At 36.3% G+C, this 17520-nt stretch overlaps 1 protein-coding gene across 1 annotated transcript in view; it reads left to right on the forward strand.

The window, feature by feature from the left end:
- The window catches only part of CDH12 (cadherin 12, type 2 (N-cadherin 2)), a 277650-nt gene that overhangs the window by 236254 nt on the left and 23876 nt on the right, over nt 1-17520 (forward strand). Inside the window, 2 exon segments of the mRNA XM_014546325.1 lie at nt 4764-4951; nt 11300-11553. Coding sequence (XP_014401811.1) covers nt 4764-4951; nt 11300-11553 — 442 coding nt within the window.

The raw sequence follows: 17520 nt of genomic DNA on the forward strand, positions 1-17520 counted from the left end.
CTGTGACCTCCTGCTTTATAGGTAGAAGCTCAACCACTGATTCACATAGGCCAGGCAGGACTCTAGTATTTTAAAATACGATTTACCTCCAAATTTGTTATGTGTCTTATAGATAATTTTTAAGTGGAGTTGAACATTAACTTTTCATATATTGCTTTTGAGTAATTTTAGAATAGTTGTTACTATATAAGCATAAAATAAAATGTATGTCAAAAGATAATTTGTAATAGATTATTTCATCTTTTTATATGCTATTCTTATCACTGAAAATTTTTACAGTACTATATAATTAATTCACTTAAATTATATTTTAGATTCTATAATCTTTATTTCTTAGTAAATTATAACATTAATTTATATTTTGTTAAGTAAATATATCTATTTTGGTACTTTTATCAAAACTTTAAAATTTCTTCAAGGGAAAAAAGAGGGACTATAATGTATATGTATTGTCCTTAGGTATCAATGCATGCCCTTGACATGCACACACACACACACACACACACACACACACACAGAGAGACATAAAAATCAAAGTGTAATTTTTTAAAACAGCATGAATACTGAGAGGATACTTACTTAGCCTATAACTGAGTAACAGATACCTTTACTTTGGAATAAGAAGGTACATAATTTCTTTATTAAATTTCAACTTGGTTTACTACATGCAATTTTCTCCTTCTTCACAGGAACAGGGTTATTTTGTTAAGCATAGCATGTATATTTGATGAATATGTAAGTACACATTTTGATTGAGTCTGTGAACAATTTATTGTCACCTGTTTTATTTCTTAATGTGTGTTGTACAGGTAGCGCCATTAAGATATTTCATATGCGTCAAAAGTAGGGCGCCCAGAAGATGTTGGCATGTAATTACATAGTACATCATAAGTGGTCCGACTTTGGCACAGGGGAAGATTACTTCGGTTTTGAATTAATCTGAATGACCCCGGCTTTATTGCTGTTGAGTTTCTAGAAATGATAAAATGTCAAGTCATCGGAAATAAAACGACAGAACCTAAACAATCTGACATGACAAATGCACAGTTTCTCTGCCTTGTTCCATATTCTGTAGACGTTTTATCAACTACAATATTTTATTGAGAAATTCTTATCTTAATAAATGTGTCTTCCACCTTCCTGAAATGTATTTCTGTTATGTAAAGAACAGAAAGTACAGTGCTCTGTATATGTGTGTCTTATGTACACTAAAACCTCAATGCATATAAAAGATGTAGGTGTTGAATCACTGTTTTACTTCTCTTATATCTTAATTTTGGTAGGGCATGTTATTGGAATACTATGGAATCAAAATTTATTTGGACAATGCTACCACTTCAATTTAGCATGTTTTCCAATGCCATTATGAAATTTTCAGGCATATTGTATGCTCGCAATTTAAAAACCACCACCACCAACAACAACAAAAGCCTACTGCTGAACTTATAGTGATAGAGTATCAAAATAAATAGTTGTCTTCACATTTATTGTTATTGGCCTTATAAAATGTGCTTTTGCAAAACATCAAGTTCATATCTCAGCATATTGTCTTGGAAAGGTGGGACACTCTTTCGTCCATAATGTGTATTATCTAATGTTCTTCTGGTTACCTTTCAGAGTTTTTAAAATTCTTCTTACATTGGAGGCTCTCAATTCTGGCTGAACTCTTCACCTTCGCTAACCATAATTCCTAAGTGATGACACCAGACAAGATTATCTCCCCTGACTTTTGATTCTTTTATTTTTGCTTTTAAATGTCCACATGGAAAGCTAACTCATAAACCTAACATGTAACTTAAAAATTTTCCCCTTGATCAGATAGAGTAAATATCCATGATTTTTTTAAAGTTAGATGCCCATATTTTTCTAAAGATTCCATTCAACACCACAACCACACCCCTTCCCCTCTCCAGGGGGGCATCACCATCACTACCCAGTTCTGCTGGTGGCTGTGTTTGAAATCTGGAAGCCATTAGACTTGACAGCTCTCTATTTCTCTCAGCTATCTACCTGCCAGCTATGTCTTTGATAATTATTCCATCATAAGCCTCCTAATTATATATCCTGTTGGAAGAGGATTTACAATCCATTATTCAACATAGAACTCAGTTTCTCCATTTTATTATCAAAATATAAGTCTTTCCCTAACAAGTATTAATGTACCTTGAGATGGGGTGGGCAAACTTTTTGACTGGAGGGCCACAATGGGTTCTTAAACTGGACCGGAGGGCCGGAACAAAAGCATGGATGGAGTGTTTGTGTGAACTAATATAAATTCAAAGTAAACATCATTACATAAAAGGGTACGGTCTTTTTTTTTTTTTTTTAGTTTTATTCATTTCAAACGGGCCGGATCCGGCCCGCGGGCCGTAGTTTGCCCACGGCTGGATTAGACCATGACCATCCATACTATAGATTCAAGGTTTTTAGTGTTTCTTCAGGTTCTTTATCACCATCACAAACTGAGAGGCAAAGGATGTGGAGACCCTTTTGATAAACCATATTTCTATTTAATAGACATTAAGAAAAGAAGGCCCAGCCAGCATGGCTCAGTGGTTGAGCATAGACCGACCAAACCGGAGGTCACGGTTCAATTCTAGGTCAGGGCACATGCCCGGTTTGTGGGCTCCATCCCCAGTGTGGGATGTGCAGGAGGCATCCAATCAATGACTCTCTCATCATTGATGTTTCTATCTCTCTCTATCTCTCCACTCCTCTCTGAAATCAATTAAAAAAAGGAAGAAAAAGAGATAACAAAAATAGCCCACATATTTATGCCTAGTCTTTTATATTTGGAATTTGCCCCTGAAAAGTTTAGTACAAGTTAAAATAATGGTGTCAAACACTTTTTTGGAACATTAAACAGGAATTCATGCATCCTCAAATTTGCTAATATCTCAGGAGTGCTTCTATAGGATCAGGGTTTGATATGGCTATTGGAAATACCTACGCTCAATAGAAAGTTGGTTGCAAAAGTCACATGAGGTATTACTTATGTAATCATGGTTATTTAAACTCAGAAAAATTCCTTTTGAATATCTATCTTCAGTCTTCTTGTAGACAACGTAAAATATGATTTATTCTTTCTCTTTGCTCTGCTTGCCTCAAGTTCAGACCCTACCTTAATCCTCAGACACTGAGTGTCTCTATAAGGACAGCCACGGTATTAAGTGTTTAGGGAATAAAACCTAATAAAATATAAGTCTAGCCTATGAGAAGTGGCTAGTTTGATTAATATAACTTCTTACACCAAAATTATTTTATAATGTTTATAATAACACTTTATTATTGCCATGTGGAGTATTTTTATTTATTTATACTTATTTGTTTGTTTATTTCTTAAATTTGTTCTTTGTATATTCATTCTCTGGAGGCTGGCATACTATTAAATAATTATTAAATTAATTAGTTAAACAAGTATTTTATACCGCTGTAAAATGGTAAAATGTACTTTCTGTCCTTTACATGGAACTAAAGACGTTTTAGGTAAATATTTAGCTCTCTTGAGACTAAATATATTGCATACCCCACTGAGGTTATGTCCATTGGAAAAATAAGGCTAATTTTAACATTGTAAGAGCAACTGGTGGGTATCTTTTTTTGAGGGGAAGGGAAGATGCCAAATTGTAAGGGCTACCAGGTCTAATGAAAGGACCAAATATTGAAACTGATTGTGAAATAACTATAAGGCCAATAAAAATAATTGGGAAGAAAAAAACTAACTATTTGGCAGACTCTCCATAAACTGTTGATTGCTTCTTTTTTCCTTATTTTGATTTGAACAGACTGCTATTTAATTCATTAATATCTACTTTGATAAGATGTCAGTGAAATAGCTTATACTATATTTTTCTTCATGTTATATCTTACAAAATTTTGAAAAGTCTTTTAAATAATGTACATGTTTTCATTTTTGTGGGACATTATAATTTTTTATGATACTGGTATATTTTATATAGGTAGGGATTTTTCTAGGTTTTCTGACTCAGTATGAAGTTAATTGTAATGTCAGTGCTCCACCTGGTGGTAAAAATATAAGCATTTTATTTTATTTTATTTTATTTTTTATGCTAAAAAAATGGGAGCTAGAACTTTATATCCTAATTTTAAAAGTTTGTAAAAGTGACTAGCAGATATCCAGTACAGATTTAGTAAACATAAGTTGAATATTAGTCTATAATATACTCTACTTAATTCCATCATAGATTAAAATGTGGAATGCAGTTACCTAGATACATAATCGTTTTACATGCCATTTTTAGTTTAATGATTTATCCTAACTGAGTAAGTAGTATAGTTAATTATATATTTATATTATTTTATATCCATTGCATATTTATTTATGCTAGAAAACATAACCTTTATTTTCTTAAATATTTAAATATATGTATATCTTCTATCATCTATATAATATACCCTGCATTCTTTTGTATTAATTACAATTTAATTTCATGGATATTACCACCTTCACATTAATATTAGGTACCTCGGATGCTGTTAATATGTAAAATATTTCCTCACACTAACTTTAATTTAATACACACTACTATTTATAATACCCAATTAAAATTCTAGGAAAGGATCAATTACTCCTAATTATAATCCTTAACTTGACAGCTTATTGCCTTTCATTTTTTACAAATATGCTTTAAATTTGATTTACTTCCTATAAATAAATCCTATCGTGTATATTTTTCCAGCCTAGGAATCTTATTACATACTTTACTAACTCTACTGTCAACACAATTTCTATGTCCCATCAGGCATCTTCCATCTGAAAGTTCCTGAATCTTCTCCTATTGGCTCAGCTATTGGAAGAATAAGAGCTGTGGATCCTGACTTTGGACAAAATGCAGAAATTGAATACAATATTGTCCCAGGAGATGGGGGAAATTTGTTTGACATCGTCACAGATGAGGATACACAAGAAGGAATCATCAAATTAAAAAAGGTACACAGACAAGTTTTTAGACAGTTGACTACCCGATCATAATTAAAGAACAGAAAGACTAAAACTTGAGAATGACAACAATTTTAATTTTCCTTCAGCTAGAAATATTTCAAATTTTTTAAAAAAGACTAGTTGTTTCTAAAACATTCACTCCCACTTGCACTTTTTATCTGTGATTCAACAGGTATACATTTCTGTTGAAACAATCAGGCCTATTAGTTTGATTAAATCATTAAAAAGTCTACCAGAGTTTAATTGATTTTCAATTTTTATTGTTACAATTGTAGATTAAAAATTAATGTAAAAATAGGATGTACAAGTAAACTTTATCACCACCAGGCTTGGTCTTGCCCCTTTTACGACTTTTCTGAGAATATAAATATCTAACTCACACACTGTTGGTGAGTGTCGTTGATATCATAGTGGAGGAATCCTGATGTGGGCAAGCTCTACTACTGGAGGAGTGAAAGAAGTGAGAACAATAAACAAATTAAAAAGCACTGTCAACAGCGCTAAATTCAGGTTTGAACAACATAAAGCAGGGCGAAGGGATAACCAGCATAGTGGAGGGTGTTGGCAATCTCATAATGGCCAGAAAAGTCTTCTTCATCGGGGTGAAACTGAAGCAGAGACAAGCAGTGTGGTTTTCTTGTTACTGATTAAGAAATTTAGGCAACTAAGTAGTAGGATGAATACTTAAATTAAGTAAGAGGACAAATCAATATCTTGTGTGATTTCTCAAATAGTTCCATATCACTTCTACAGAAAGTATTTATTGGGAACTAATAAGTAACGATATTATGTTTAAGATAAAGAATGCTGAAATAATAGCCTATTTATTTTAAAATAATAAAACTTTTAGGAAATAAAAAACAACCCTTATTATCTTGATGTTACTTGGCATTGTTACTTCATTTTAAATAAACATAGCTGTGATCCCACTGAATCCAACAAAGAATTGCTTTCTTTTTTCTTAAAAACATTAGATAAGCCCAGCCAGTGTGGCTCAGTGGTTGACGGTTGACTCATGAACCAAGAGGTCATGGTTCAATTCCCCGTCAGATCACATACCAGGGTTGCGGGCTCTATTCCCATTGTAGGTCATGGAGGAGGCAGCTGGTCAATGATTCTATCTCACCATTGATGTTTCTATCTCTCTACCTCCCGTCCTCTCTGAAATCAATAAAAATATATTTAAAAAACAAACAAACAAATCAAAACATAAGAGATAAAACACTTTACTCTTCGCCAGGACTCTACTAAGTAGGTTACGCTCTCAACTGATCCCATTGGACATTTATATTTTCCTTATGCCCTGTTAGTCACTAAAACTCATTTCTTTCTGTGGTCTTACATGGCATGAAAGTGAGTTCACATGATTTGGTAGCAGAGCACCATCATGTGGTTAATTTTTTATATATAGGCAGATATACACCTGAATTTAAATTTAAAATACTCTTCTTTTTAGCTAGTCTGTCATGCAGAATTTCAAAGAAAATTAAGTGGTGTTTATTATTTGTTTCTGCAAACAATATGTTCTTGTTTTTGAAAAGCTTTGTCTTCATCCTTTTTTTTTTTTTAGCATCTGCCTAACTTCCTCATTCAGTCTCATCAACTCTAAATTAGCCCCAAATTGACATAACGGAGGCAGATTAGCTGCTGCCTTGTAGACATTTCTGTGTGTTGCATAGTCTTTTCAAACTCAAAATGTCTAAAGCTGATTCCCTCTCTTCTCCCAACACAAGCACACATGCTTATGTTTTCTTCTACCTGGATAAGGCCCCACCTCCTCTCTAGTTCCTTAAACCAGAAATCAAGGGTTTTTCTTATGCTGCTTTCATTGCCATTGACCTCCCCTTGCAAAGTGAAACATGACCCAGCCACTGACTTCTCCTGACTAGGGTTAATATTTCCTTCATGGGTTAAGTTACAACCCTCCTCATTACTCCTTTCCACCACTGTCATGCTATTCTCTGAGCCTTATACCTTACCTTCATCCAACTGGTTGATAGTAGATTCTTCTCTTTGTGGCTTTAAGACTGAAGTCCCTATGTTTTTGCTAGCTACTGGCCAAGGTTCAGTCTCATTTCCTATAGGCACCCCTTAAGCAGTTGCCAGGAGGACTCCTACACTCACAAGTTTACTCACAGCCCTAGAAAACCACCTGTAGTGTACCTTTCTTTTATAACTTCACATGATTAGATCAGAGCTTTCAAGTAAAGTCTCCCTTTTTATTAACTCAACATCCAGTAAGAATCTTAATTATATTTGCAAAATTATTTTTTCCATAAAACAGCAAATATATGGGGGTGATATCCCATTCAATTCATAGGCCTCTTGCACACTCGAGGACACGGGATTATACAAAAGTACAGATCATTGGGACAGGGATCTTATGGATATCTTGTAATTCTGTCTAAGCCCCTGTTTTTCCAATTCCTCAAAATATAACTCTAGCTATGCATTTCCACTCAACATCATCTAGAAACATGATGAATTCTGGAAGAGCTCAGGAAGTTATTCTCTTGTATTTGACATTGAGTAAATTAGCTCACCTTTATAACTATAGAGCTCTGTCTTAGAATTTTATTTTATTTTTCTAGCAAATGAAATCCTGGCTGTTCTATTTTTATTTCAAATATCAGAGACTTTGTTGATTGTAAAGTAGATGAATTTCATTCCTTGACACCACCACATGTCTCCCTCAGCAAAAAATGAGGTTAGTCAGTGATATGGGTTGGATAAAGTCACCTAGAGAGAGATCAGTGTTGTTTGTCTTTGTTCTTCCTGAACTGCTCAGTTTTTATAAAGTGGCATTGCCTAAGGGTCAGGGTCATGAAGAAGTAAGGCCTTCTAGGATATTATTGTAGCATTTCTTCTATGGTTTCTTTAGTTCTTTGATCATTGCAGGATATCAGTGTTCAGTTGTAAAAATATGAAAATAAAAACATGTATGTACAGAAAGGTTCTTTCATCTCGCTGTGTTATCTCCCTGACCACCAAGTGGTTGCCTGCTGTGATAGATAAAGAGATCTTAAAAGGCATAGGCTATGTCTGATTCCCTTTAAAAATGTGGGAAAGGTATGAGAATTCTCCCTTCATTTCTAGGCTTGAAATGGACTTTAAAGTGGAGAGTCAAGCCTGGCTGTTGTGGCTCAGTGGATGAGCGCCGACCTATGAACCTTGGAGGTCACAACAGTTCAATTCTTGCCCCCCCCCCACATACACACACTCAGGATAGAGCACATGCACCTTCCCCCCACACACACACACACTCAGGATAGAGCACATGCCTGGGTTGTGAACTCAACAGCCCCCAGTAGGGGATATACAGGAGGCAGCTAATCAATGATTTTCTCTCATCAATGATGTTTCTATCTCTCTTTCCCTTTTCCTCCCTCTCTGAAATCAATAAAAATATATTAAAGTGAAGAGTCAAATCCATCAGATAGCTGTGGAATTTTCAACAAATTGGTAAATAAAACTGAGGACTTACCTGGAAAAAGTTGCCTAATCATATAGATAATTAGAGGCATTTTAATCTCTAGGAGAAAGTAGAGAGCGAAATGAGGAACAATTGGTAATAACTCATGCATTCTAGGATAAAAGTTAATTCTGGGACATAAAAAAGGAAGTAGAAACCAGGGCAGCTCAAAAAAATTTCTAGGCAAAAGGACTCAAGGTGATAAAGTCAAAATAGTCTTACCCTAGAAGTTAGGGATCACTATAAGAGAAAAATCATGTTGTTTAACATTCACTGACCATATAGAGCTAACAAAAACAAATATACTTTTCTATGTTCTTTACTTTGGATTAGTTAGTACTCTGTCTTATATATCCATCTGTCTCAGATATCTTTTAACTCATCAGATTTCCCCCAAAAACTTCAAATGACATTGAACTTAGTATTTCTTCTAACAACTCATTCTTTAAACAAGATAACATGTTTCTCTCTGAGTTTGTTGAATACAAAGAGAGAGCAAACCTTAATTGTCATTGTATCTTACTGTCCTCAAGATGGCTAGGTGACCACCACATAGGCCATTAATATTTTAAAATTAATTAAATTTGAATGGTTTAAGTTGTTAAACATTTCTTACTCTTTGAAATAACTTAAATAGTTATCCTATATAATAAAAGCCTAATATGCTAAGTGTCCAGTCGTCTGGTTGTCCATTCAACCAATCAAAGTGTAATATGCTAACGATGTGCTAAGGACACTCAACTGCTCACTATGATGTGCACTAACCACCAGGGGGCAGACGCTCCGAGCGGTAGGTGAGCTTGCTGCTGGGGTCCAGCTGATCAGGACTGAGTGAGAAGGGCCAGACACACCCTGGAGCCCTCCCGCAGTCCCTCCCTAGCTGGCCAACCTCCCGTGTCCCTCTCTGGCCCCGATCGTGCACCGATGGGGTCCCTCAGCCTGGCCTGCACCCTCTCTCAATCTGGGACCCCTTAGGAAATGTTGGAGAGCCGGTTTCAGCCTGATCCCAGCAGGCCAGGCCGAGGGACCCCACTGGTGCATGAGTTCATGCACCAGGCTTCTAGTTAATTCTATAAGAGACTAATAAATAGAATAAGCCTAACTGATTTAACATGATAGCCTTTCAATGTGTGAAAATATGTGCCCTGTCTTGCTTTGATCTTCTTCATTCTGGGCTAAACATTTCCAGTTGTATTTGTGGCAGTTTCATGTTTTTCTCTTGAATAATGTTTTGCAATCTGTTTTGCAAATATGAGTTTCATAAGTTGCTACCTTTAACAAAAGAAGGTGTTGGCCAATCAAAACAAAAGCATTATAGGATTATCTCCTCTACTTTTTCAAGACATAACCAATAACTAAAATATCAACCATGGCATGTGAGTATGACATTCCTTACTTTTATTGGCTTAAAGATAAATCTAGATCCCTAACAGGAAAGAGATGGAAATGGAAGAAAATTGATATAATATGTAAATCATTATGAGGTGAGCAACTAAAAATATTTTAAAAAGTAAAAGAAAGCATTAAATATAAAGCAGATAAAATATGGATGAATAAAATAAAACAAAGGGAATAATTAGAGGAAAAATAAACAGATGCTGAATAAAAATTACTGTGAAAAAAACAATGTCAAGTCCAAGAGGAATTGCCATTTGCTATAATAACCTTCATGGAATTGTGAGAGTTTTTGAAGATTTCACAGTAATTTTTAGATTTTCCTTTTCCGTCCTTAGAGAAAACACATAAAACAACAATCTTGTCCTTGAAAGAGAGAAGTAGACTTCCTTTATTTCCCCCAGGTGTACTGAGGCAAAGAACAGATGGGTCCACACAGCAATTAGCAAGTCTAGCAAGTCCTAGGAGTCATGCTAGAAGGAATTAATTTAGAAAGTGAAAGTTTTAAAGGTCCCAGTAAATCTTGAAGTTAATGTCAATTTCACATTATCTTAACTTTTCATAGGTGGTCAGGAGTCAGATTCATTGACCTTAATGTTTTCATTTATATAAAATTCCACAGCAACACCATATTTCTGGAATAAAATATTTTCAGTTATTGGGAACATAAAACTAATATTCAGGGAAAAAGTGAATATAGGCAATAATAAAGTTAAAATAGAGAATCAGTGACAAATGACTTCCAAATATATTTCACAGTTTTCTTTCATTTGATTATATATGTTCAAAACCTTAATTATTGGTAAAAAAACACACATTTTGACAATGCCTAATAATTCTAGTGTCTAATAATTGTATATTCGATGCCGAGAAAACAAAAAACTAAAACTATTTTCATAATTAACACTGTGCAAGTTTTGTAAATCTTGATACAGTCCTTTTTTTAGTGAAAAGATCTACCCATTTAAAAGTGTTTAATATAAAATTATATTTTTGCCACAATATGAAAAATAGTCCAAGAAAAAGAAACATACATTGTTATACCAAGTTTTTAAGTGGGATCTAAAGAGTATCTTTAATTATCCAGTTTCAATTTTGTGTTATAATTACAGCTAACTTCCACTAGATGTCAGCATTGTATAAGAGTAGAAAATACTTCCCTTAAAAGTTGCTCTTTTGCTGTTTTAACAGCTCAGATAAAATGAACAAACCCTACTTAGCATGGATGTGCACATATATGTCATTATTAATGTGTGCAACTGGTTATCTTTACAAGTTACCCAGCATCTTCTACAAGGGGGGGTGATTCTTTTCTTGAAACATCCCCTTACCCATTAAGTGTCAAGGACAATGAATTATTGAAACCAATACAATTTGTATGCACTTGCAAATGATCTGAAGCCTTGTTCACCATCTCTGAGCCTTCTATGTGAATGCACCTCCTCACGTTTGGTTTGTACTCGTTACAGCCATTGGATTTTGAAACAAAGAAGGCCTATACTTTTAAAGTGGAAGCCTCCAACCTTCACCTTGACCACCGGTTTCACTCCGCGGGCCCCTTCAAAGACACGGCCACCGTGAAGATCAGCGTGCTGGACGTGGAGGAGCCGCCGGTCTTCAGCAAGCCGCTCTACACCATGGAGGTTTATGAAGACACCCCCGTTGGCACCATCATTGGCGCCGTCACTGCACAAGACCTCGATGTGGGCAGCAGTGCTGTTAGGTAAGATGATAAAAAAACTTTTTTTTTTCTGCAGAAAAGAAATAAAAGCATTTAAAAATACTTTGTCCAAACCTGCAGGGAAATATAGTGGCTTCTCATAGATATTAGTGGAAAAGCCATAGGATTTGGACAGAAACCTCTGACAATAAATCCTTGCAATGGCATTTGGTAGTGGTGTGATGTTGGACATGCCACTCAAGCTAACCGATCTCAACTTTCATCTCTAAAAGGGATTTAATAATACAACCTCAAAGGTTGATTCTCGTGATTAATGATAAGATGTTTTACAGTGCCTGGAATATAATAGGCATTGAATACATTTTTCTAAAGTCTCTGTCTTTCACCCAAAGTCGTGTTTGAAAAACATTTGCAATCTGCAGTTCCTTTTCTCGCTGTCACAATCGTGTCTGCTGATGGAAGCACAGTTGGAGTCAGCCCTTGGATAAGTTGAATTATGGAATTCCTCAAAACCCAGACTTTGCCAAGGGCTTCTATTGACATACGGCTGCAGGGTAGTGAGTCAACAAAGCAATCAATGGAGTAAGAAAGTGTAAGAAATCTCTCTCCCCATCCCCTCAAACCCATAAATTCCACTTGCACTACTGAAACCTGGTGGGGTTTACCCATTTCCTCACTCATACATTGATCCTGCAACATATTTTGAGACTTGTTCTACTTCAGCTTTGCTTCTCATCTACCTTTAAAGTCCTTGCCACATGCCCACATACCACCTGCCTACACATAGTATACAAGACCATACCAAAGAAGCATTAAGTAGGCTTTTATAAAAAAAAATACTTATTATTATATTTTAAAAATCTTTATTGTTGAAAGTATTACATAAAAATGCAAAACACTACTCTATTGTTATAGGGAAAATATATAGACACATATAGCATAAGATTTTATGCCATGGGGTAATTATTGATTAAAAACATGGATTAACCATAAAGCCATAGCCTCAACATATTCATAGCATCTAGGAAAATCTCAGGAAATGTCTTAAGAGTGTGTAAGATCTGCTCTTTGTATTCATCTGAATCCATCCTCCAGAGTGGCTCAAATATGTTCCTTCTCGAAGCATGTCTATCTGTGATCAGGAGAGAACCCTAAAAAAAAACGTTTGTTTTGGGGAAAGGGAAGCAAATTGCAATTGCTGAGTTCCCTACATGTCAGGTCGAATGCTGGCTAATTTACTCATTGGGTTCAAGTTGTTGTTCTACATGTCCATATACCAACATGGTTCACTTCCAGTTAAACGCCAGGAAACGATATTTATTACCAGCGTCTGAAGGGGCATTCTCAAGAATCTGCCATGCTAGTAGTTGTTATATACGAAGTCATTCATCAATCTTGTTCCTGAAGCCCCTGTTGATAATTATGAAAGCGGGAAATGTCCAGTGAGTACATTTACAGGAACCTTCAAGAATATAAACAGCTGCAGAAGAAATATTGAAGGTTGTACAGGAAGTAATATGAAAGTAAATAAACATGGATTGAAACTCTCTCCAGTGCAACAAATGAGGAGACTCTTGGGACATAGTGGACACGTTATCTTGGAGAACATGCTAGGTTGTTTAAATTTACTGTATGTCCTATTTTTGAGGACTGATAAAGCATGTTTATATCAGAATATTAATAAATTATGATTTAATTTAATACTTGAAAAGAAAAATCAGGGAGTCTATAAGTAAAAATTTACATTCGCTAAAGATAAGGTGAGCGTTACTCACTTTCAAATATAGGAAAGTGGTTAGAGTCAAGACCCTCGTGTGAGAAATAAAGGAAAGCTACATTTTAGAGAAACTCTCCATCTATAAATCCATTTTTTTAATGTCACAGGAGCTAGTGTCTGACAAGTGCTATTTTATGTGAAATAAAGTAGTATCCCCAGTCTTCCTTCTAAAGGGTACTGACTCACTAAAGCTGTAGACACAGATGGATCCCCACGAGGGGTTGTCCAAAGATAAAACTGCCTTTGAGTCAATATGAAAGTTGTCTTTCTTCCATGTCCTTGGAGTAAACAATAAGCTTGAATCATCAGTTGAGGAAACACAGGGTATGAATCATCTTTTCTTGGTCTGAAAACATGTTTGCTGACTTAAGATTGATAGTAAAAATATGTTGTGCAAAATAAGCATCAAAATGTAAAACTACTTGATATATATAGAGATGGTCTGTTTGTTTCATTTTATTTTGCTTAACTGTCTTTTCACAGGCTTATTTTGCGAGGTGTTTATTTAGGACTCTGCTATTCCATACTACTGGGTACTTACTAATATAACTATTTTATCATCACTGCACACAGCAAAGAGCCAGAATGCAATGACATTAACCAAGGATTCAAAGAGTTTAGAAGCAGGGTTCAGTTAGTTGTAATGAATCCAAATAGCCCTTCTCTGATCTCTCCTGCCCAGACCTTAATTTCCTTTTTTTCTCATCTTGTGGAATTTTTACTCAGTATTATTTTGTATTAGTTTCAGGTGTACAGCATAGTAGTTAGACAATCATATCCTTTACAAAGTGATCCCCCCAGTGTTTCAAGTAACCACCTGCATCATACATAGCTATTACAATATTATTGATTATGTTATGTATACTGTACTTTACATCACAATGACTATTTTGTAACTACCAGTTTTTACTTCTTAATTTCTTCACTTTTTTACCTGGTCCCCAAACACCTCTTCCCTCTGGCAATCATTAATTCATCATCTGTATCTATGAGTCAGTTTCTATTTTGTTTGTTAGCTCATTCTCTCCTTTAGTTCCCACATATAAATGAAATCATGTGGCATTTGTCTTTCTCTGTCTGACTTATTTTGCTTATCATGATACCTTCTACATCCATCCAGCCATCACATACGGAAAGATTTCATTCTTTTTTATAACCAAGTAATATTCCATTATATATTTGTACCACTATTTTTAATCAGCTCATCTACCGATGGGCACTTTGGTGGCTTCCATATTTTGGCTATAATTAATGCTGCAATGAACATAGAACTGCATATATTCTTTTGAATTAGTGTTTCAGGTTTCTTAAACTTTGCATTTGGAAGGATGTAATATTCAAACATATCTCTAAAGAAAGATAAATATATCAGAATCAAATATTATTAAAATTATAGGTGTTGTATTTTTATTTCCCTCCAATTGCTTAAACTTTCCTCATTTATTATTGAGAGGAGTTAGAAACAGGAGTAGGCAGACAGGGCAAGGGGTGAAAGGAAGGAGAAAATATAGATGTGACCTTTGGAGCCAGCTAAAACTGTTACAGGTTTCCAGGGCAGGAGGAATAGGGATTCTGAGACACAAAAGTTAAAACAAGGCCAAACAGCGTGGGCAATTTGCAGCCAGCTTGTAACTAACAAACCATTATCTTCCCCAGCCAAGGACACTCGAGCAAATAGCTAAAAACAAAACAAAACAAAACAAAAAAATACAAAACTACCTGATGAGAGAATGCAGAAAGGGATGGGGAAAGGGAAAAGGAAAAAAGGACCATTTTACACTCTAAGTCTAAGCAGAGAAGCCAGCAGTCTCGAGGCTTGGCAAGATAAAGTTGCCAGGTGCATTTCATGAATCCTGGGGAAGCCACAACAAAGTAAATGAAGGGACTTTGAGAATTGATCTGTACCGAAACAGTCAGCAGAGGAATTTTGAGATCATGGACAGGAGAGTGCGTGATGCCTCGCGCCCCCACCCAGCCTGCTCTCCAGATTAGCTGAGAGTCTGTCTGTGCTTCATAAGCCAGATGTACAGGTTCGCTTGCTTTGCTGTTGCTTTTTTTCAATGAAGGTGCATGCTTTAATTGCTTTAACAAATTGGCTTTTCACAACGCAGTCAGGGTCTCATATAAATTCATGTATATGAGAAGATGAGGATCAAGGTTGGGGACAGCGTTCTCCCACTGGCTCAGGGGGCTGTCCTGTGTGGTCACACTTCTCTGATGTCGGTGAGAAGTGCCTATAACAGTATCACTTTTTTACAAATGAATATTTCCTACTGTGACCTGAATCGTTATTCATACATCTTTATAGCTTTAAAGAATGAGATGTAATATTTTCAGAATAACTATACCTTCAGATATATTTTACAAAATGTGTCTGAGAGTTGAGTTGGGTCAAAGGTAGCTTTTCCATTAAATGTGAGAAAGTTATTAGGCAAAAAAAAAAAATTAAGAAGAATGCTTACCTAATAAAGAACATAATTTTTTAAAAGCATTTCTGAAAACTAATTTATAGAGAAGTAATAAAATTGTATGCTGTCAGGTAGCCTATACAGATTAAGTTAATATTTTAATTTTTGATTTCTATTCAATTGTTAAAACAGGTTTCTTAGCAACAGTCACTATGCATACATCTAAAAATTACAGATTTGCTTTATTTTCTATAGGTCATGAACATTTTTTTGTTTTTTATTTGAATCTGATATTTCATCTACTCATCAAATAAGTATAACTTAAAGTCTGTATTTAAAGATTTTGCTTATTTAAGCCAGTGAGTTAGGCCAAATTAGAGCTTTCATGTTATACTCTTGTGATTAGTTTCAATTAAAATATCATTCTACCCTAAGATTTAATGTGGACTGTCACAAAACCAATGTACACATTGGTGGTTCACTCTGAGGGTATACATCTTAAAGATTATCTAGACATTTTAGAACTGGGTCATATATTCTCTGAATTGTCCAGGAAATGTAAGGGAGGTTCCACTGTCAGTACATTTTTTATCATTTCTTATAAATATCAATTCATTGCTATACTGGGAAAATTATCACAATAAAAAATGGTGGTTGTCACACATTTACTATTCAGTCAGGCACCGACATTAGTCACATAAAGGTAGGACATCAGGAAAATGCCAGAACCTAGTACTAGACCTACAGTCTTAGAGTCTGACCAGCTGTGGGAAGATGCTGAAGATGTACAGTTGAGTGGAAAATGTTCAAATAAGTTTCAGGCAGTGAGCTTTCTGGGAGAATAACATCCGGAGAAAAGGAGGTATCAAACCTCACAAAATAACAGAGGTAAAAATTAGATGCCAGCAAATAGTGAATGAGAGCAGAGCAAAAGCACCACAGTGTGAAATTGGGCTGGATATTGGTGCTCATGGTTTCTACTTCTGGGGATTGTGTGGGAGCTTTTTGACTCAGGTATTTTAAAGTTGAAGGCTGTGTATGGCCCAACTTGGTTCTAGAACATAACAAACATTTGTATGGCAGGAATGTTTTAGGGGAAGGTAATACACCATTATTAATAAATAGAGGTCCCGTGCACAAAAATTTGTGCACTCTGGGGGGGGGGACCCCTCAGCCTGGCCTGTGCCCTCTCGCAGTCTGGGACCCCTCGGGGGATGACCACCTGCTGGCTTAGGCCCACTCCCCGGGGGATTGGGCCTAAGCTGGCAGTCAGACATCCCTCTGGCAGCCCGGGAGACCTCGGGGGATGTCCACTTGCCAGCAGGGAGCAGGCCTAAGCTGCAGTCGGATATCCTTAGTGCTGCTGAGAAGGCGGGAGAGGCTACCACCACCACTGTACTGGCAGCCATCAGCCTGGCTTGTGGCTGAGCAGAGCTCCCCCTGTGGGAGCACACTGACCACCAGGGTGCAGCTCCTGCATTGAGCATCTGCCCCCTGGTGGTCAGTGTGTGTCATAGTGACCAGTCATTCCCAGTCTTTCTGCTGTTAGGGTCAATTTGCATATTACCTTTTTATTATATAGGATAGAGGCCTGGTGCATGGATGGGGGCCGGCTGGTTTGCCCTGAAGGGTGTCCCGGATCAGGGTGGGGGGTCCTGCTGGGGTGCCTGGCCAGCCTGGGTGAGGGGCTTATGGCTGTTTGCAGGCTGGCCAAGGCCCCCAGTGGGGACCCTCACCCCATGATGGTGTGGCCATCGTGGGTGAGAGGCTGATGGCTGTTTGCAGGCTGGCAACGGCCCCCAGCCACCCAAGCTCCCAGTGGAG

The sequence above is a fragment of the Myotis brandtii genome, unplaced genomic scaffold, assembly GCF_000412655.1.
Source record: "Myotis brandtii unplaced genomic scaffold, ASM41265v1 scaffold440, whole genome shotgun sequence".
NCBI lineage: Eukaryota > Metazoa > Chordata > Mammalia > Chiroptera > Vespertilionidae > Myotis > Myotis brandtii.